This window comes from Amborella trichopoda, chromosome 1 (assembly GCF_054954075.1).
Source record: "Amborella trichopoda isolate Santa Cruz 75 chromosome 1, AtrichopodaSantaCruz75HAP2 v2.0, whole genome shotgun sequence".
Lineage (NCBI taxonomy): Eukaryota > Viridiplantae > Streptophyta > Magnoliopsida > Amborellales > Amborellaceae > Amborella > Amborella trichopoda.
In genome coordinates this window covers 40,492,155-40,515,102 of record NC_142336.1, presented here as the reverse complement: position 1 = coordinate 40,515,102, position 22,948 = coordinate 40,492,155, and the positions used below count along the sequence as shown (strand labels likewise).

Sequence of the window (22,948 nt, the reverse complement as noted above, 5' to 3'; positions counted from 1 at the left end):
TCTATATCTAATTATAAAATTTTAAATTTAAAAAATGGTTAAAATCAAGTAGATCTATAAACATATGAAAATCTTGAAAATTGACGGTGTAGATAATATGTTGTAAAATGCACTATTTATAAAATTTAAAATCTTTTTATTTTTCATGGTCATACACCTCGATGTCGAGATGATCAATCAAAGGGTTTTTAAACATTAAAACTATCTTTTTCGATATATTTTTGAGGTGCATCCGTAGTTGTAGAGATAAGGTTGCATCCTTATATAAACTTTTTACATAATTAGATAGACTGTATATATATATATATGGACAAATGCTAGAAAAACCAAGACTGCACATGGTTTCCTATCTTTGAACTTCCATTGTGCACAAAAGGCATGTTTGGTTGGTGTGAAAATATCTTTTAAGAAATAAATATATTCACGTGAAAAAAAACTTCATTTTGTTAGAAATGGGAAGATTTTTACTCGTGTCAACAAGCATGTCTAAACAATTTCAGATAGCAAAGACAAATGTCCTCATATTTTACCTTCAATTCCCACCATTCTCCATTAAATGACTATGGACAGCATGGTCAGGAATAACCATGGTTGCTCTTATTTTGTAAAAGATAAAAATCATGGCTTGAAAAAATATAAAAAGGAAAAAAAAACAGTACACAAAATTAAAAAAGGCACAATCAAAGATTTACATGATTTAGCAAATTACTTACATCTAGGACAGCGAAGCTCTTCTACCAATAAAAAAAATACCATATAAACATGGAGAATCTAAGGATTATAAGTTCTTTTCCACAAGCTCTAAAACATGATCTTTCTCTCTAGAACACCCACCCAAAAGACTACAAGAATTAATCCTCTTTCCTTTTACATCTCTCTCTCTACAAAAATGGATCTTTCATAAAGAGAAAAATCCAAGAGAGACAAAATACATCAAATCCCTTAAAACAAGAAAAAACATAAGCATTCACATGAATCCTAAACATGACTTGAGGCTGACAATATTTCCCTATATTTTGCCTTTGGTCTCTATCTTTTGCCTTTAGTTCCTAAAGACAGGATAGACAAAGTTCAGGGAAACCATGGCCTATCCTTTTCCTTCACTTCCTACCACTGTTCATGAAATGGCTATAGACAAAGATCAGGAAAACCATGGCTTCTCATATTTCCCTATCTTTTACCTTTAATTCATGTTGCTATATTTGCCTGGTCTCAACTTAGATTACCATGGACATCACTTCGAACCAGTGTTTTGAAAATCGACGGGTGGAACCGGAATTTTGCCCGGCATACCTAAAATCGGTCATATAACCACTCTTTAAAGCTCAATAACTTCGGTCCACCCTTTTGTATTGTCTTCATTTTTCTGCATTTTTTTGAAACTCATTTTAAAATCTTCATCTTTGTGCCCTCTATCAGATTCATAAATAAAATGCTATGTTGTATACACCAATACAATACAAAAATACAATATGAAATTAATCAAACTTCTCTATGCATAAAACAAAAAAACAAAAAGCTTAAGAAAATTTGAATCTCGCACTGAATTCCTAGCCGCCTAAATCTTTAGTATCATTGAATCTCTCTATTGCTCTTTAGAAGGACGCAATGGGTTTAAAGAAAAAAAGAATAGATGTTTCATTAGAGTCCTCTTCTTCTAATTCTGCCTATTATTTTAAGATTTGCTATGGTTTTAATTACCTTTTTTGTAGGAATATATTGCTTGTATTTTTTCGTACATTTTTTTTTAAGGGAACTCGTTGGTAAAAAAAATTATGGAATTTTTTGTAAAATCAAGATTCCTAATTTACTCCTACTGTTAATGTACTTATCTTTAAACCAAAATTCAATAATATTAAGTTAATGAAGCAATCATCTATAGGGAAGAAGTTTTTTGGAAAAGTTTTTTTTGGAAAAAAATAAAATACGGATTTATATCGGTTCCATTAGAAAAACGTGTTTTTTTTAATATCTTTTGAAAAACTTGGAGCTCTTAATGTATTTCAAAAAATCATGTTTAAAACGGAGACTTGCTAACTATTATTAGAGTTACTCTAATGCTAGATTTAGATGCTAGACATTTTCTATTGTTGAACAACTAGATTATGAATGTTTTTCATAGATTTATCATTCTTTATGAAAATATGCATTTTAACTTAGTATGCAATTTTTTCTATTTGAGTATAGTTTTATTTTTCTATTTTCTTTAGTCATAGTTTGTTTTTTCATGCTTTTTCTTGACTTTTCATGAATAATGATTTTATTTATAAGGAAAATTTTTATTTTTATGATTTGTTTGCGCTTTTTCTTGGCTTTTCTCTGCAATTTTATAATTTATTTTAAAAATAAATGCTATATTCATATGTTTGGCACTCGTACATGATCAAAACTCTCAGTATTTAGGTGTTCTCGATAGTATCATCAAAATATATCATCTAGTGGTCAATATTTTGCACAAACCAAAACAATTCTATTTTTAATCATTTCGATGTTTTTTTTAATTCGTTTGGCAATAATGGGGCTCCCTAAAACCAGTACGTTCCACTTGTTATTCATATTCGTCTTGGCAGTTTTGTAAACATTTCTTTTGATGGACAAATTGTTCATGAAAACTTATTGAGATAGGGTTGAGCTTGGGCTAGACTTGCCCAAGCTAGGCCACGATCTGACCACGTAATTGGCCTCGCCGTTTGGCCATGACCCAATCCAATCAGTTTATCCTAGTGTTCGGTTGAACGACTCGGACCGGGTACTCGGCCTAGGCTCGAGCTGAGTACTAGGCCCGATTTGGGCCGAGTACAGTTCAAGTTAAATCATCATCTTCATCGTCAGCACAGTCTTTTTCTAATTAACTAGAGTTGGCTTCATGAATCCTGATCTATTAAAGGCTATGCTCTTAGTGAGGCCATAAGTCCTCGTATCTTTCCGAACTATTTCCAACCACATCCTTTCGGCTTACCCCTTGCCCTTTTAAGTACTTCCACTTGAACTAACTTGCAACTTTTAACAAGTGTTGTACTTGGTCGGTGCCACACATGGCCAGCGTATCTACTTTTTTTCATCTTATTGCCTATTGGTGTGATACCTAAATTTTCATGAATGAATTCATTTCGAATTCTATCCCTTCTTGTCTTGCCACTCATCCATCTCAACATCCCCATCTCCGCTACACTCATTCTATGGGTATATTGGTTTTGTCTGCCCAACATTCAGCAGCCCCATAGAGCAAAGCCAATCTCACAGCCTTCCTATAGAACTTGCCCTTCAGCTTCATTGGTATGCAGCGATCAGATAAAATTCTAGTTGCACATCTCTACTTTGTCTACCCAATTCTAATTATGTGTGCGGTATCTTCCTTAATCTCTCTATTTTTTTGGATTATCGACCCAAGATATCAAAAGTGCGATCTCTTTTTGTACTTTCTAACCGTCGATCCTAATTACTTCATCTCTCTATTACTAAACTTGCATTCCATATACTCTGTCTTAGTCCGATTAATTTTAAAACATTTGGATTCTAGAGCATCCCTCCAATGTTCTAACTTTGTATTGATGTCGTTTGAGGTCTCATTGATCAAAACTATATCATCTACGAACAACATGTACCATGATATCTCATCTTGTAGGTGTCCAGTTAAGTCGTCCATAACTAAGATAAAGAAGTGCGAGCTCAATGCTGACCCTTGATGTAGACTTATTATCACTGAAAACTCATTCATCTCTCCACTAGTTGTTCGTACACTAGTTAGCGCTCCATCGTACATATCTCTCGCCAAGTCGATGTAGTATCTAGAGACTCCTCTTTTCTAAAACCCGCCAAATCAAATCTTGAGGTACTCTATCATAAGCTTTCTCTAGATCAATAAAGACCATGTGGAAGTCTTTTTTCTTGCCCTAAACTTCTCAATCAGTTGCCTAAATAGGAAAATAGCCTCAGTTGTTGACCACAATTTAGGTATTTAATGCTACAAAAAGTTAAAAAATCGAAAAAAAATGGAAAATATATGTTTAAAGTAAGATTAAACAAAACACATCTAAATCAAGTAAAAAAGTACTAAAACTATAGATTTTGAAATAATAAAAAAAAGATGAAAAATGTAAAAATAAATATTCATGGCCAAAATATTTTTCAATCGCTGCCAAAATGATATCACACATGAAAAACATGTCACAAATAGATTTCTTTTCTTCTTTTTTTTAGGTTTTTATAATGGTTTTGAATTTTATTTTTCAAAATCCTTGAGTTGGACAGCAACTCGGGGATACTCAGGCTCACTACCTATTACTCGGGCAGACTCGCCCAAGCAGTCGAACACTAGTTTCTACTTCTTGCCTTTACAATTCAGGTAGTTCTCGAGACTTGCTAGAAGTCGGTCAAGACCCAAAGCTGGGTTGACTAATGTAATCAAGTCGGTCCAAGCCCCCCCATTCATAGCGCTAGGGCTCCGAATGGGTGCAAATATTTTATTTAAAATGGGCAAGACTCAAACTAACCATCCATAGTGATCAAGCTTTTCCAAGCCAAGCCCCTTGATCCTGAGCCTAGCCCATTTAACAATCAAGTCAAGATCTTTAACCCGACTTCTCCAGGCCTAGGTACTACTCGACTCAAACTTGACCAAAATCAATCATGTTTGGCCTGGCTGGCCCTGGCCCATGCCCAATCCTAGTTGTGAGCTTAGATGATAATCATCATCATCAGGGTATTTTTCCAACTATTTAGGATTGACTACACAAATCCTGATCTGTTATTATACTCTATTAAGGGTCACATCGTCATAACTCCCGATATATTTTTCAACTACTTCCAACCATGCCCTTTTGGGCATACCCCATGCTTGTTTTTAGCCTTCCACTTGAAAACTCGCACCTCCTAAGAGGTGATGTACTAGATCTGCATTGCACATTGACCCACCTAAGTTTCCTTTCTATTATTTTATCGCCTATTGGATCCACACCTAAGTTCTCTTAAATGTATTCATTTCAAGTTTTACCCCTTTTTGTCTTGCTATTCATCCATCTTAAATATCATCATCTTAGCTACACTCATCCTATGAGCATGTTATTTCTTGATCGTCCAACATATCGCTATATCTGGCAAAGTTGGTCTCACAGTTGTCCTATAAAACTTGCCTTTTATCTTCATTGTTATGCGGCAATTACATAAAACTTTAGTTGCACATCTTCAGTTCCCCCACTCAACTCTAATTCTATGTGGGATATCTTTCTCAATCTCTCCATTTTCTTAGATACGGCAATCACATAAAACTTTGGTTGCACAGTTGGGAGATTAGATGTATTACCATTATCATAAATTCCCTCGAAAGAGCAAAAGATTATTTACTGCAGTGCAATCAACAAAATCTATATGGATGAATGTCGTGAGGGAGTCACTGCAGTTAATTTTTGCTGCACCTCGCCCCACGGGGAAATGATTGAGGATATCCCCCACGGTGCAAACCTATAGTTAGTGTTTTAAAACCTAGAATCAGATCTTGAATTTTCCACCAACCAATTCAGATTGGCAATCCAGATTGGGTGGATCAGTTGAAAAAAGAAAAGAAAAAAGAAGTTAATATCAAGTCATTGGGGGAGATTTGATATGGGTTGGCAATTTCCAATTCAGATTGCTTTGATATAAAACCATGGTCTTCTCTAACTCAATTGGTGGTTCACAGTCTTGAGTAATTCTAGGATCACATAAATTTGACAGAAGACGCTCTTTTTCAGGCTGAGATGGACGAATAAGATTCGATCGCTATTTTTGCATCACTAGATCAAATACATTTGTGTGAATTTTGCGAAAAACTTGTAGCTTTTAAGTCTAAACTATTATTAGTTTTGTTCCAAAGTTAGTGAATGTTGGAGTCATGGGAAGTATCTTAATGCAGGAAAAACACAAAAATTTAAGATTGGATAGAGATTACACATGGTTTTTTAATCCGATTTTCTTTTTACGGTTGGTATCAATCTTTCTCTTTTATGGTACGCAGTTCTTTCTAGTGAGAATTCTATACCTGTAATTGCAGGCCGACATTTAATTACGAGAACTAAAAACACAATATACACAACTGATATTCCGGGTAATGATGGACAACCCAGGAGTCATTATGCTGATGCAATTTTTATGCTCCTAGGGTTTTTAGTGAGAGAAAACTAGGAGAGGAGAGAGAAGCTTTTTTAGAGATACATGTGACTATCAATTTTTCTTATATGAGGAATACTTTTCAGTTAGAGATATATGTGATTATTAATTTTTCTTATATGAAGAATACTTTTCATTTATCTTTTGATCCTTTTATATAGGAATATCTAACGAGAGAATCGTACCCAAACAAAAAAAAAAAATAGTGGTATTTTTTAATTTGAATAATATTATACCTAGCCAACTCTATTCCCAATTAGAAATGCATATCTCATGTGATGCCGCCCTTTTCTTTCTATCTCTTACCATTAAGAAATCCAAAAATAGTGTAGATGTCTTTCTCTCCAATAACCACTAAAAACATAAAAAATTAATAATAAAAAAAAATCCGGAGATCCTTACACCGACAAGGAACGGATTCCAAATCCAATATCAGCAGTAGTTGCACAAAAAGAAGTTCGTCCCCATCATAAATGTAGGTATATCCTCTTACTTCGGCTAAAGGAATATCTAAGAGCCCACAACCTTGAAACACTAGGGACCATACTAGCCTAGTAAACTACAAATCATAGTCCATTCACCCTAAGAAATATCCTCAAAATACCATAGAAGTCCATCACTAGTAAAACCCTAATTCACCAATCCTCATTAAAACCTGCCTAATCGGCCCCGACCCTACCCATTAAAGGTTAAACCCACTTTTCTAATGATGGTTTGGGAATCAATAGTGGTTTGCTCCCATTTTCCTCAACGACCATGGGAATACTTCACTATCGTTCTCTAGCGGAGGAATCTCCTCATTCCTCATTTGAGATCTAAACATCTTACATAAATTAAAATTATCCAAGACCTCCTTACGCTTAGGAACTTTAATCACATCGTATGATTCAACTTCTTTCAGGGGAACTCTCTTGAGACTCATAACCAAGGATATACCCATTACAGTTCTCGAAACATAAAATGAAGCCTCATATTGTGGACCACAAATTTAATTCATTGTCAACTCAGATGACAAGAACCACCTGACACTCAACGACCCAAAATGATATACGTCGGATTCCTTACTGATCCATAGCTCTCAAAACGGTTTTAGATACAAATCATGAAGGCACCCTATTCAAGATGTACACATCAGTCGATAAAGCATCTCCAGGAGCTCAGGTAGAGAATTGCTTCATACGATCCCTTCTCTTTGTAATGCAATATTGTTGCGGAGTGTTGGATATCATGTTTTGTTGATGTATCATTCATTATTTGCCGATGAATCCTATGATCTCGAGAAAATTGTTCAGATTGTGCTTGCGCCCTTTATTACTTTCTGAGATCCATAATTCTCTTTCCTGTTGCTTAACTTCCAACTTAAATGTAATGAAGTACTAAGTGATCATTTCTATTGCGATTTGTCGCAAAGCCTTCACATTATAGGGACCACATATGGCCAGATGAAAGATATTTAATAGCTCTTTCGCTCTTTGTGCCTTACGAAGAAATTTTCTTGTAGATACTTTCATTGAACAAGGTTTTAGAATGGGTAGCTTCATTTTGGTTAATGATCCTAAAAAAGCTTCGCATCCCATCCTATATAAGAATTCATAGCGAAGAAACAAAAATCTAATCATGGAGAGAAAAGTAAAAGGGAAGACAAGGGCGAAAATGGTCCATCTACAAGAAAATCAATTGAAAGGGCACACAATTTATATTTTATTTTCTATATCAATCCCCTTAAGACAACTGAATGTCTTATTAAATAGGGTATGGACTCCAAGAATGGGATGCTCCTCGTCCTAGAAGTGTAGAGCATATAATGGAGTAACATGGTCCAACGGGAAGATAACAATGCTCCAAAGCAGATTATACCTACGAGTGTACTATGATTAGTTTGCATCCTATGGCCCAAAACATAAGGGTGCAACCAGTAGATGGGATCCTACAGGTTGCATCTTACTTATTGAGTTATCCCAAAAATGTATGGGTGCGGTTTGTATAGAGTCGATGCTCTAAACAATCAAATTAGGGTCCACCTTAAAATAGTGTCGAGAAATATGGGTATTGGAAATTTTTGTGATAGCCTTAAAATAGATCTTCATCTTTAATTATAAAATTTAAGCTTCAAAGACAGTGTAGATTGATCAGATCTATGAAAACTTAAAAATCTTGAAAATTGATGGTTCAAAAATGCTTTACAAGATGCGCTATTTTCAAAACTTGAAATCCATTTTTTTCTCATGTCCATGCATCTTGATGTCGAGATGATCAATTTGATGATAATTGAGCATCAAAACAACCTCTTCTGTTAAACGTTTTGAGGTAGGCTCTATATAAACTTTTCTCAAAACATATATAGTATGCCAAAAATTGACATTAGAGGCAAAATTACGCCCTTCGAAAGGTAAATACGTAATTTTGCTTCTCTGAGGTTGTATAGTCCCTATAAGGCTGAGGCAGCACATAGTTTCCATGAGGCAAAACCACATATCATGTAGTTGCACCTGTGCTCTTCGGTGTAGCCGCAGCCTTACAGGTGCAGCCTCACTAACTTTGTGTAACAGCGCGACAGTCCAGGGCGTGTGATCATCCGTGTGGCATCAGATGGATGACTCACACATGTAATGGCAAACCTGTGGGGCCACACATGCCATGGCACACGAGTGAGCCGCTTGTGTCTGCCACACGTGACACTTTTTTATTTTCCCTTCTTCAATACACTAGACAACAAGACCATCTCCTTGCAGTGGTCCACTGGACTATAGAACTCCATGATCACACTTGACCACCGCACCATGTGGTCATTCGGGACTGCCGTGACGGCCCGCATGTGCAAGAGGAGCATGCCCTACAACCGTTACTTTTTGCGGTTTTATTCTTGGAAAAATTACAAATAACCTGAAGACTAAAATTTCTATGCAAGTTTACCTTAAAATACATTTTCTTAACAAATACCCCAACTCAAAAAAACATAAAAAAAAGTCTAAACGACCCTCCCTTACTCTTACCCAGGCCTCTCTCTCCTCTTTTCCACGAAAAGGTGGTCCAGCGTATTCATAGGGCGGTCCGACAGTGTAATGTCAATCCGGTAAAAAATAGTGGCGGTCCGACAGTACAAGTGGCGGTCCGATACTAACAAAAAACGGTCTACCCATGCAGTCTGGTATTACCAAAGAGCGGCCCGACAACAGGCCCAAAGTGTGGTCTGGCAATGTCCGACAATTTTTTTAGTTTAACGGGGTCCGACAACGTCAAAGAGCAGTCCGACAGCCCATATAAGCCCACGTGATTGTCTGGCCAAAATTAAATTTTATATACAAGAGAAGGCATTTTCGTCAAAAAATGCATTTGCTAGCAAAGTGTATTTTGCAGAAAAAAATGAGAAAAAAAATTTGGTTGGGAGCAACTTGCATAAAAAGTCTAGGCTTGGGGCTTATTTGTAATTTTCTTTCTATTCTTCCCCAACGTACAAAAACGACCGCTATTGTTCCGGAGGCATGGAGTCATTTCAATTGCGAAATATAAAAACTCTTTATGCTACTAGGAATTACGCACTAAGAGCTCACTGATAGGTTGTATTGTACGTGAAAAGAGCCGTCCCATGAGTCAAAAAAGAAACATCAAACAACATTTCTCATGAGTCTAACTAATTGTTACATAATTAACTTAATGATTAATCATAGTACCTGAGCATCATCCATCATTAGGTTCTCTCAGCAGGGGTGAGCTGCCCCATCTGCTCAGTAAGGTGATCCACATTCTTCTTGCTCCACCAGAAGCCCCCAATTTCTCCCTGTTTGCTCTCCAATTTACGGTAGGCACCATCTCTCATAGCCGATTGGACCTCCTGTGTATCAGTTGAACCTGGAGTCTCTGTAAGAAACTGCTCCCAAAATACATCATTTACCCCAGTTTGTACTGCACTACTAGTCACCGTACCCACTACCCTTTGATTAGAAGAATGAACCTCGACGGAGGCCGGCTCAGAGTTCACATCGATCCCACAACCCTTAGTCTGAGAGTCTGGAATGGCTTCAGAATTCCCAACTCTTATAGCATGGTTAGCTAATTCCTGATATTCAAAACGAGGAGGCCCTGGATCTGGGCTTTCCACATGATTAGTAGACTCTGCCAATTCTGGAGAAGAATGGAGATCAATTAATCTAAGAGATGAGGCATTTTGCTTAGGTGATTCAGGCCCGGGAAGCACTCCTTGCTCTTCCGATGTTGCATGCAATTCGGTCAAAATTACAGTGGATGGGCGATTGGTGATGGAACCGATATCCATTTCCTCTCCACAAGCATGGCCCACATCACAGAAGAAACTCTCCCATGAATCTAAAGAGGATTCCATTTTTTCAAAAGGCTCAATGTTAATTAATTGTGTTGAAACTCCATCAGAGTTATCCCTTGCAGATTGGAAAGCAATCAAGCGACCATCTTGAATATCTACCCGTGCATAAGTAGAATCCGGTTTGGGCAATCTTCTCTTTTTGTTAGCCGAGGAGATGAACTTATGGGACTCAATCTGCTCTCCTATGTAAGAGGAAAATCCAGGCTTTTGCACTCGCTGGCTCAAGAGAGCAATCATTTGCTTTTGACGGTTCTCCATTCGATGCAAACGGTCCTCTAAATCTTGCACCTGTGATTCCATCCCATGCCGTTGCTGCATGCGCCTTTGTAGGTCAGCCAAGATCCCAGTTTTCTCACGTTTGAGTCTCTCAATTGTATCCTCTAGTTCCTGTTTCCCAGGTTCGGATGGTGCCCCTGAAGAATTCCCTTGTGCTTGGTGGTGATGCTGTGAATGGCTGTGTATTGGCTTACGTCTGTGGATGTTCTTTAGCAAATGACGCTGTCCTCTAATGAATTCCTCGTTTCCAAATTCCCACTGGTCAGGATCTATTTTTCGAAAGCCCTGATTGTGCAAAAAATACATTGTAAGTTCAAACATAAGAACAAAAATGGCAACCAACAAATGGCCAGCTAGTCAAAGCATAAGGTAAGGTTCAAATATGGCTTTCAGATCCAAATGAAGCAGCAAATATATGATCTGGAAATAAGAATTTGTTTGATTAGAAGAAAAAACAGGCACAATTTGTTATTCAAATACTTAGTGCATCCACGCACTATATTTCCAAACTGAGTCCAAAACAAAATTTCAACCAATACTAACAGCCACATTACCAGTTTCAGCTCTTGGAGCATTCAGTTTCAGACCAAGACTAAACCAATATTAAGGCAAAGTTCTATTCGCCTTTAATATTTGACCAAATTCCACAGATATCATAAGCTTCTCCCATAAGAGAATCACAAAGCAATGAAGCTTCATCTTACCCTAATCAGTCAAACAATAATCAGTGACCACATTTTTTATAGCTAATCAAAACCCAGTAATATGTGTAAGCAACAAGTATCATCTCAAACAATCACAAACAAAAGTAGCCTTCACCTCACCCTTATTAGAACATAGTTGACTAAAATGCACTATTATTAGCCAAAATTTATGAGTGTAAAAAATTATAATTTATAAATGGATATCCATACACACGGATTCACATATCACAAGTGAGGGGAATAGTGTGCCCACCTTAACCAAAGAATTTTGCCATCTCATTGTCCTTCCTACAAAAATAGGTTTAGGAAACAATGAGAGGCTGGCAAATGTCATTATCTCACAAAAAACGTGATGTTAGGCATTGTGTCATTGGAGTTCCACCTAATCACGTGAGGGGATAAGTGAACCTCCTATAGGACTACCTCAATGGGGTGAGAGTTCTCAAGTAAAACAAGTTAGGGATTGAAGAACTAGAAATCCAAGTAAGAATCTTATAAATGATCTCATGTTGTTCATCTGGCCATAGGATGACAAGGAAAAAAGACCCCCCCCCAAGCATGCTCCACCAAAGCCATATAAATACATCAAAAGAAGGAACTTCGGCTGCCCCAAGCATGCTCCAAAATCTAAGGCACTTACAGTCTCCAACGATGAACTTAAAACTCTAAGATCTTTAAGGAACTCCTTTGAAACACCACCCACACCCCTCCAGATGCTTGAGGGCCTAGTTGGACAGTTCAAGGATTTCACAACACAGTCATGGGCATGAAACCCAAATTAGCACAAGCTCCCAGATCATTTGCCCAAACCCAAAGGCCAAGTCAGCATCCTGCGTGATGCCAAGTCCATCCAACTACTTCAGGTAGCATATCTCCAACCAGGTGAAAATTTGGAGCCGTCTCACTTTTCTCCAAAAGAAGTCCCTTCAAAGGCAATCAATATTTTATAGATTGATGAGAAATAAATAGGCAAAAGGAAAATTCCATACAGTGGACTTAATCAAAGTGATCTCCCACCAGTGTAGAGACTTTCACTTCCAAAAGGCCAATAATCTCCAAAACTCAATGAATGGGCCAATGTGGAGGCAGTATAATAAAGAATCCATGTCACCTTCTTGAACAAGAGCAATTGTGCTCTTCAACAGAGAGAACATGACATGGGGGATATGTGGAAGCACATGTAAACAAGATGCAGTCCTGCTGCTGTCATGCTGACATCATTCTGCTCATAGGTTATTCTGCACAAAGGCATTTCTAGGATTTTTAATATTGTTTAGGGGCGATGTGAAGCTTTTGAGAATTGTTTGGATTAATTAGTAGTAGTTGGGTGTTCTATTCTAATTTAGGGTTTCGAAGAGTGGCTACTTAAAACTTTGTAAAGAGGTTCGAGGTTTTGCTGATTTTATCATTATAGAGAGACTTTCCTCCATTAAAACTTCTTCACTTCGATATTACTGAATCTATGCATTTTCTAGCCCTATTTCCTGCTCAAATTGGCTTGTCTTTACTTTGTGCTCCAGCTAGTGTCAAAACACTGATCAATGGGACGGAAGGATCATTCACCCACAAATCCGTGTTGGATCACTGCATATACAATTCGGATCAGATCTCGATTGGTTTGAATCAATGATCTAGAAAACATTAAAAAATAAATGAAATAAAATAAAAAATAAAATTGGGTTTATACGGTGGAGATTTAGAGGGGCCTTATGAAAACATTAGATAAGTTTAATATATGTAAGGGGGATTTTAGGGGGGGAACCAAGCCGGGACCCATACCACACCAGAACTGGTTCAGTCTCTACTAGTTCCCATCCCGATCGGAAATCAAGGGTGGCAATCGAGTCGGGTCGACCCGCCAACATAGCAGGTTGACTCGAACTGGGTCCGAGTAGTGGCCGGGTCCGGCATGGACCCTATCGGGTTGGGTCAGGCTGGGTCCAAGTCAACCCAACACGACCTAGTTTAGAATATATATATATATATACATATATATATATATATATATGCACAATAATATATAAAATAAAAATTTTATTTTTTTTAATTTCTAGATCCAGGTCCAGGTTGGGTCTGGGTTTGAGTCGAAATGACTTGGACTCGACCTGGATCCAAGTTAGGTTTGGGTCTGAGTCACTTGGACCCGACCTGGCTTCGGGTCAGGTCTGGGTCCAAGTGAAACCTAATTGGGTCGGGTGAAGGGTGCAGTCGACCCGAACCCCAACTTGATCCATGGCCACCCCTATTAGAAATAGTCGGGATCCAAAACACTAGCCGCAACAATAGGTATCAGAGCATATCAATTTTCTTCTCACACCATGACATTAAGTTTCCTTGAAAACACAAGGATGGTTGCACAAGGGTTGCGAGGAAGAAGTTATGTAAGAGGAGGTTGTCGTTGAGGTGCAGGAGTTGGACTCAAGATGGCAGACTTGGAGATTGGTCATCAAAGATTCTACACATTGGCTGCATATGGGCCCCATATCAAAGACATCACCCTAGATTTGCATCAGTAAAGCAATGAATGCAGAGGTGATTATGTGTGTCCCCGGGTTTAGGACACAGACCAAATCTGAATTCCGAGGATGATTCAGACCATAGTTACTAGAATCTCTCATCCAAGGTCGCGATAATAATATGGAACCCAATTATGTGGTTTCGACAAGGAATGTTCACAAAACCCATTTCTGTGAAGTAAGGAATACTTTTTTTTAAAACTGTTTAACTTTTTATTAATATTTTTAAAGAATCTCACTTCTATTATTATTGATTCTTGATTTCGCATTTGTTGAATCTCGATTCTTCACTTGTTCAATCTGGATTCCACATGTAATGATACTCAACTCGATTGTTCTCGAATCCAGATTCCTAAACATCAAGCACCATAGTTCGTAGATGCAAGAAACCACAAGTTAATGAAACATCGAATCTCGCTTCCACCATCATAGAATCTCGATCTCATTTTATTCTTGAATCCTAATACCTAAAAATCAAATACTAAAATTTCAGGTGCACATTAAATATTTATGGTTTTAGACTTGAATTATTTAGAAATTGGACTGAAGACAATTGTCTCCCATAGTTCAAATATGAGCTATTTGGAAATGGGAGTGGAGACGATTGTCTCCAAAGCCAGCTGTCACATACACCCACCCCTAGTGTTTAATCCCATTAATGTGTACAGTTGTGTATCAAAGGCGTTGTATGTTTTATTTTTTAATGACACACAATATGTAATCTTTAGCTATCATTTAATGTCAGAATCTCTATAATCTCTATCAATGTACCTGCTTGATGCTTGATTATAAAGGGGTTACAAATCTCGATCGCCACATGGGTCGAAACTCGAATCCAAACTGTTAACAATATCGATTCCAATTTAGGTCGATCTCGATTCCAAGCTAGTATGATTCCCAATTCGGAATGCCTAGGACTCTCGACTCCAAAGATGTTGGAATCTCGATTCCATAAATAAAGGAATCTTCATTCCATACTGTTCAATTCCAAAAAGGTCAGAAACTCAATTCCATAGAGCTGGGAATCTCGATACCATCTAGGTAGCGATCTCGATTTCATTTTGGTCGAATATCGATTCTTATAAAATAGGAATCTCGTTTCTCATGATTCCTCTTCGACAATCGTCGATTAAGAAAACATGAATCTTCTAGCCGGCCACGATTCTGCAATTCCGATTCCTAAAACAATGTGGATTCAGAATCTTTTCTAACAACTATGATTCAGACTCAGATAGCCTAAGATCACATTGTCACACGAAAGAGACCCTATACCATTCAAGGATCTATTGGTCTATGTGCTTGAAGGCTCTAAATGAAGTATTAAGGTTGATGCTCCTGATTCCACAGGGAGATGACTTCCTTAGCTAGCTTGAAAATGTCGATCAATTTTTTCAGTGGAAGGATATGGCACAGCATAAAAAGTTACAATTCATTGGTACTAGATTGAATGGACATGATTTGTTGTTGTGGCAGTAAATATAGGCTGATCGCACAAGAAAAGGATAGCAAGAGATCCAAAATTAGGAGAAGACGAAGAGGTATTTGAAGGGAAAATTTCAGCCCACAGATCAAATGCAAGATCTTTACCAGCGAGTCCATTTACAGCGGAAAGATGGTTCAATGTAGGATTATACAAAAGCTTTATATCAATTGTTGTGTCGGAATGATATTTGGGAGACTGATGACCAGTTGATTGTGCGGTGCGATATAAGGTTAGGTGTCTATGCATCAGATATTTACTTTGGATCAGGCATATAAGCTCACTTTCAAAGCTGAGACCCAGTTGTGCAGATCTGGGCCCAATTGCTTTATAGATAAGGGAACAGCCACTACAAAGTCCAAGGAGGCAGTGGGGCAAAGTTCTAATTAGTCTTGTGGTGAGGAAGGAGATTGATTTAAGCAACAAACCTACCAATGCAGGCCTATCATAGAACAAGTGCCCCCAAAACAGTAGTAAATCAGCAACATGCTTCAAGTGTGGCAAGCCAGGACATAGGTCTTATGATTGCCGGAAGTGCCAAGCAAGTGTACACTTACAAGGGGAAGACATGGAGGGTAATGAGGAGGAAAGTGTGCACATTGACAATGGGAGTGAGGCTAACATCGAGGGAAGTGAAGAGGACACATACCTCTGATAATGGCAAGCTCTTAGTGATTCGATCCATGTTAGCTGCATGGTTGTTGTTGAGCCATGGCTGCACACTGACATTGTTCACACAAGATGCATAGTGCAAGAAAGGTATGCACGATCGTTATTGATAGCGGGGGGCTGAGGGAACATTGCTTTCCAAGAGATGGTGAACAAATTGTAAGTTGAAGAAGGAGAAGCAACCCAAACCCTATAAGATATTCAAACAAGGTATCGGAGCTCCTATTGATTCTAGTTGTTTGGTTTCTTTTTTCTATCAGTAAACAGTGTGACAACCCTATATGGTGTAAACGCATTACCGACGAACGCCTTTCACTTGCTGTTGGGTAGTCCTTGGCAGTACTACAATTTCATGATTCATGATTGCCCGAACAATACATATTCGTTTAACAAGGATGGTGTCAATGTGAAATTACACCCTTTAAGAGACAAAGATAAACAGAGCGTTAAAGTGGAAGAGAAAGAAGTTCTTTTGTCCATGCATAGTTGTTTGGCTGAAGATAGTGAAAAAGGGATTATGTTTCTCTTAATAATGAAGGAAAATGTGGTGTTGAGGTGGGGAATGAGGCAGTTAAGCTGCTTTTTGATGAATTCCAGGCTTTGATGCCCTGTAAGAATTGCTTTTTGATGAATTTCAGGCTTTGATGCCCTGTAAGAATTAGCCAGTGGGTTACCTCCCATGAGAGATATCCAGAACTCAAAGACTTGGTTCCTAGAACTAGTTTACTCATAGTTTTAAAAAGCGGACCGCCCAGTGCCTAAGCAGTCCAGAAGGCCTGGGCGCATCGCCCAGGCCTAGGCGGCCAAACTAGGCGGATATCCCTGGGCGCCCGCCTAAGCGTCCGGGAACCCGCCTAGGCGCCCACCTGAACCCTCCTAGGCACCCGGTAACCCGCCTAAGCGCCCGCCTGAACCCGCCAAGGCACCCGCCCTGGCGCCAGCCCAAGGCCTGTGCCTCACCTAGGGGCGGAAATGCGGCTCCTCGAGGGTATTTTTGGGTCATTTTTTTAATACTCAAGGGGCAAAATTGTGGGTTTTAGGTTCATTTGAAACCTAAAACCCATTTGAGGCTATTTTTGAGAGAGAAAACCCAAAAAAAAAAAAAATTCTACTAGACTGCCCAGGTTCTGGACGCCTGCCTGGGCATTGGGCGGCCTGGACCCCCCCGACTGCCTAGATGCCGCCTAGCGCTTTTTGAAACACTGAGTTTACTAAATCTACCACACTACCGCATGAGTCCCTATGAGCATGATGAGCTACATAGGCAAGTTTTCAGACCTATTAGCCAAGGGGTTGATTCATAAGAGATTATGTCCTAGTGTTGTCCCAGCACTATTGGCTCCCAAGAAAGACAGCGCCTGGCGAATATGTGTGGACAGCAGGGCCATGAACAAGATCACAATCAAGCATAGATTCCTTACACCCTGCTTAGATGATATGTTGGGCATGTTATCCAGATCTAATGTGTTCTTTAATTTCGACTTACGAAGCAGTAGCATCATATCAGAATTAAAGTGGAAGATGAATGAAGAACAACATTCAAGAATCTAGAGGGGCTATATGAATTGTTAGGGATGCCTTTTGGCTTGTCTAACGTACCAGTACCCTTATGCAGGTTACAAATGGAGTTCCCAAACTATTCATAGGGAAGTTTGTTTAGTATATTTTAATAATATTTTTATTTACAGCAGTACAACTGAGTAACATTTGATTCATTTGCCGTAGATTATGGCAATCTTACAGGCAGAAAAGTTATTTATCAATCTTAAGAATTGGTCTTTCTTGGCAGATAGTCTTGTCTTCTTGGGTTATGTGCTATCTACTGATGGGACTAGAGTGGATCGATTAAGGTTCAAGCAATCATTGACTGGCCCACACCGACTTTGGGGATGTACGAAGTTTTCACGGGCTAGCTATGTCGTATCGGCAGTTCATTAAAAAAAAATTCAGTTTGGTAGCCCCGTTATAGATCATATGATAAAAGGCAACTTTGTTTGGATGAGATGTAGCCAATGATAGCTTCCAGCTGACTAAAGAAAAGATTACATAGGCCTCATCATCATCTTGGCTTTGCCAAATTGTGACAAAGTTTATCAGGTGGGTTGTGATGTATCCCATGTTGCTCTGAGTTAATAGACCTGTTGCTTTCTTTAGTAAAAAGTTAAGTAACTGTAAGTCACAATATTCAACATGTGATTTGGAATTCTAAGCGCTAGTGCAGGCACTAGAGGAGCTATTTGACTCAGCGGGAGATTGTATTGTATTTCGATCATGATGCCTTGAGGTTCCCGGGTACTCTTAAGTTTGAATTGAAGGCATGCCAAATGGGATTCACACTTGCAAGAATTCACATTTGTAATCTAGCATAAGGCGGGAAGTCAAAATCAAGTAGCATAGCATTGAGCAGGAGATCCATGGTGTTGAGTGTTCTTCCATCATCAGTTGTGGACTTTGAAACGATCCCGCAACAATATGCTACTGACACATATTTCGCTGAAATTGTTGGATAGGTTGCATGATGGTTTTCTTTTCAGGGGAATCGCCTCTGCATACCAGATGGCTCCTTGAAGTTGAAGATACTTTCTGAATTGCATGGTGGTGGACTAGGAGCTCACTTTGGCAGAGACCGTACTTTAGCTTTGGTGGAGGACAATTATTTTTGGCAGCGACTGAGGAAGGATGTTGCCATATATGCCAGCTCGCAAAAGGAAGGACTCAGAGCACTGGGTTGTACACTCCATTACCGGTACCACAACAGCCCTAGAAAGATGCATGGACAAACAGCCCAGGGAATGGACTCTACCTCCATGGTAATTGGAGGTTACTTGAAGATGATGCATTTTATAGCTTCATGGTAATTGGACGTTACCTTCATGGTAATTGGACGTTATAATTCAATATATGCGCTTAAAGAGCCACTTTTGGAGGACCTTGTGGCAAAAGATGGGGGCAGAGCTGCAATCAAATAAATGGTCAGATGAGGGTAGTTAATAGGACTTTGGACAATCTTTTGCACTGTTTGAGAGGATGACTACAACAGTGGGATTTTTACTTGTCTCAAATGGAGTTCGCATATAACAGTGCTAGAAAAAGAATCACAGGGTGATCACCTTTTCAAGTAGTTTACGGCAGGAATGCAAAGGAGGGATTGGCTCCGGTGAATTTGCTTGATATGGAGCGAGTTAGTAATGACACAGAGGCTTGGGCAAAACACAATCGAGACATCCAGTTGAAGGTCATAAAAAAGCTTAAGGGGAACACAACACATTACCAAGAGAGTAACAATCAATACAAACACCGCAAAAGAATTTAATGAGGGTGATCTAGTTATAGTCTTACCTAAGGAAAGAGAGATTTCATCGGGGCAGTACCATAGTCCATAAGTTGAAGGTTAGGCGCACTGGGCCTTGTTGTGTTATGAAGAGATTGGGAGAGAAAGCATACAAAGTCAAGCTTCAGGCAGCTTAGGATATTTTACCGAGATTCAACATTAATGGTATTATGATTATCATGATGAGAATGACGAAGAGATGGAGATTGATTGGCAGGACCACTCGCTAGAACTTGAAACGAAAGTGATTAATTATGTGCTTGATACCAAGATAATTAGCATGAGGCATGGATCATATACACATTATCTTGTGCTTGATACCAAGATAATTAGCACAAGGCATGGATCGTATACACATTACCTTGTGCACTGGAAAGATATATCTGAAGCAAAAGATTCAAAGATTTCGGAGGAGTTCCAAAAGGTAGATCCTGACAACTGGAAGCAATATATCGTCCAGAACTCGAGGGCGAGTTCTTCTTCTAACCAGGGAGATTGATGCAGTCCTCCTAACATCATGTTGATGTTGATGTCATCTCTAGCATTTATTTACTGGTCAAAGTTACTGTTCACAAGGGAATTTCCAGGATTTTTAATTAGGGGTGGTGTGGACTGTGGAGCTTTTGAGAATTGTTTAGAATTTATTAATCAGCTGGGGTAGGTTGGCATTTTATTATATTTTTGGGTTTATAAGAGTGCCTATTTGAAACTCTGTAAGAGTTTAGAGAGTAATTTTGCAGATTTTATCAGTGTAGAGAGACTTTTCTCCTTTGAAGCTTATTTAGCTTCCATGTTACTCTCTATTGATTTTCTAGCCCTATTTACTATCCAAACTGGTGTGTCTTTACTTTGTGCTGCATAACAAGAAAATCAAATCATACTCAAACATGAGATACAAAAGTCCAATATTGTCCAACCATATATTATAACATGATGATTGATTATCACCACGACCCATCACACTAAACAAATGAATCATCTTTTTCTTAAGTCCTATGGAAATAGAACTAAAAAAACCAGAATGAAATTTAGCTGTATCAAAAAATGATTCATAATTTCCATAAAAGACAATAACGTGAAAATGACTATTATCTTGTTAACCAAAATATTTGTCATCAGATCCAAATTGTTACATTTATTGGCATTTCTAAACCATCGATCCAGCACATAGTTGCAATTACATTCGTACAGGCAAATGCTAAATGATTAGGTGAATCCAAATAAATAGGAGGTGCACCTAAGTTGGAGTATGAAGTTGGGGAACGATCTTGGAGAGGGATCATGCACTACCTCCAATTATTGGGTTATGTCCACAGTGAGTAACAGTGATTTCTTGGTAACACTTTCATCATTATGCATGAGATCAGGTAAAATTGGGAATTGCACATTGTGAGAAGCTTTAAGGCAGGTATATTGATGTAATTGGTGGCTCGATTCCCTAATTTTGATCAAGGAAGCACTCTTTAACATCTGAGAATTAAGGTAAATCCTCAAGGAAGCAGACCATCTGAGAATTAGCACGAGTAGTAATAACACCAAGTCAAAATGTATATCTGTCTAGGGAGCAGACTATCATGAAAAACTCATCACGTATCAGATCTCAAATTCATTTCATCACTTGCAGTTCTCTGGAAAGTGGATAGAGCATGTGCACCCATAATTCTGAGCGAACTAATTATCCGTTGCTTGCAAATATATCCTTGTATTAATGATAGCTTCTGAAAGGTAGAAGTAGCTAACCAATTGACAATATAACATCTGAAAAATGAGGCAAGTGATAAGTTTTGGGGACACATGAGGTGTCAAGTGAAAATTATGGAATTAGTAAGTTTGGGGGGATTATTCGGGTGTAGAAGTTAAGCAAGCGCATTGTATTTTGGATAGATATTGGAAGCAAGATAATATTCAGAGTTAAAGTGTAACTGCCAGTAGTGACCTCTACGAGTTTTTCTCCTGACCTCGAGGATTCTTCAGACCCCTTTGCTTTGGTATCTAACCGTTAAGTCAAGGGGCAAGGTAGTGTGATACTCGTGTGTCTGCTAATTCTTGAGGATGTAGAGATTGTTAAGCTTAGTTGCAAGCTAAGTGGGTTTAGTGCGTCTATCCCAGTAATTGATTCTGGCTTGAGCAACAGGAACAGAAAGGGTGCTTTCTACATTGAGTATTTTCACCTCATTTCGGGGTCTACATGAGCTAGACCATCACCTATTCGCTGAGTTTCAATTCCCAGGCACTTCGTGAAAGAATTAGGCTTTTGGTTGGTGGGCTTGTATAGCGAAGCTTCCCATCATGGGCCACTTATCAACATCCATGATTCCATTTCCCTTATACTTGCGTCGTACACCATGAGGATTACCATCACCTTAACCAAAGGAAGATTTGTCAGATCAGTTTGGAGTTTCTTGGTAGAGGCTCTCTGCATTAATTGGGTGATTTTCAAGTTGCTAGCATCTTTATTAGTGAGTTAGTCCCTATAACCATTCTAGACTAGGGCAGCTCCCTCTGAAAGATTTTTCACCTCGCTATTTACTAAAGGATCTAAAAGGAAAAGAAGCTCCCTTTTAATGATTTTTCACCTCACTATTTACAAGGAATGCATTTCAGAAGAGGAACTGCTGTTGGTGGTCTGTCACTACAAAATCAAGAAGAAAGGTTCAATCATTTCTTGGGACCTTATGAGGAAAAAATTTTAGGGCACAAAAGAAAAGGATCTAATTTAAGATTGAAATGACAATCACCTTCAGAAAGTCATTCTTTTCTGGAACCATGATATGTTGGCAAAAGCATCCAGCCAGCTCCTTCCATGACACTGTTTTGAAAAGGATAGGAGGCCTCTCTCAAGAGAGTCAAGGTGGGCGCGTTCCTGAAAGCCTTCAAGGGAAATTTGAGATATGCAACTCCAACAAGGCAAAGGCTAGATCATAACCCTTAGGCTTAAAGCAATTCTCCGAGTTCCTCTCACAGCCTATTGTGGTGAACAGCAATTCACTAAGGTAGTGTTTGATAAATGGGAAAGCCCCAACTTTCCCAATGACTAACTTTCTCACATTTGTTTCGGGGGAGAGCTACAGGAAAGAGGGGAAAGTCCTGACCCCCACTTTCCCCACTTCAGTATTTTGATGGGGAAAGCTGCATCCCACCCTCAAGGGTAAGCTGCAGCTTCCCTAGAAAGGTTGGGAATACTTATACAAACACCAAACTCAAATTATACCATATGTTTTTGGGCAAACGCATATCACATTAAATACAAGGGCAGCATGAACTAGGGCCTACCCCCATTGGCTAGTCCCATGTGGGTAAACCCTAGAGCAAGAGCCTCTCTCTATCTCTCTCTCAGTAAAAGGGTAGCACGAACCCTAGGGTCTACCCAAAGACTAGTGGGTAAAACCTAGAGCCAGAGCCTCTCTCTCTCTCTCTCTCTCTCTCTCTCTCTCTCTCTCATGCAAATTCGTACGAGGAAAACACAAAGATTTCATTAAAAAAAATTGA

General features: G+C 38.7%; 1 protein-coding gene across 1 annotated transcript in view; it reads right to left on the bottom strand.

Moving 5' to 3' along the window:
* Positions 1 to 9,676: 9,676 nt before the first annotated feature.
* The window catches only part of LOC18426352 (heat stress transcription factor A-4c), a 31,802-nt gene continuing 18,530 nt past the window's right edge, over positions 9,677 to 22,948 (bottom strand). The window contains exon 2 of the mRNA XM_006833005.4: positions 9,677 to 11,044. Coding sequence (XP_006833068.3) covers positions 9,833 to 11,044 — 1,212 coding nt within the window. The 3' untranslated portion in view covers positions 9,677 to 9,832. The remainder of the gene's footprint in view (positions 11,045 to 22,948) is intronic.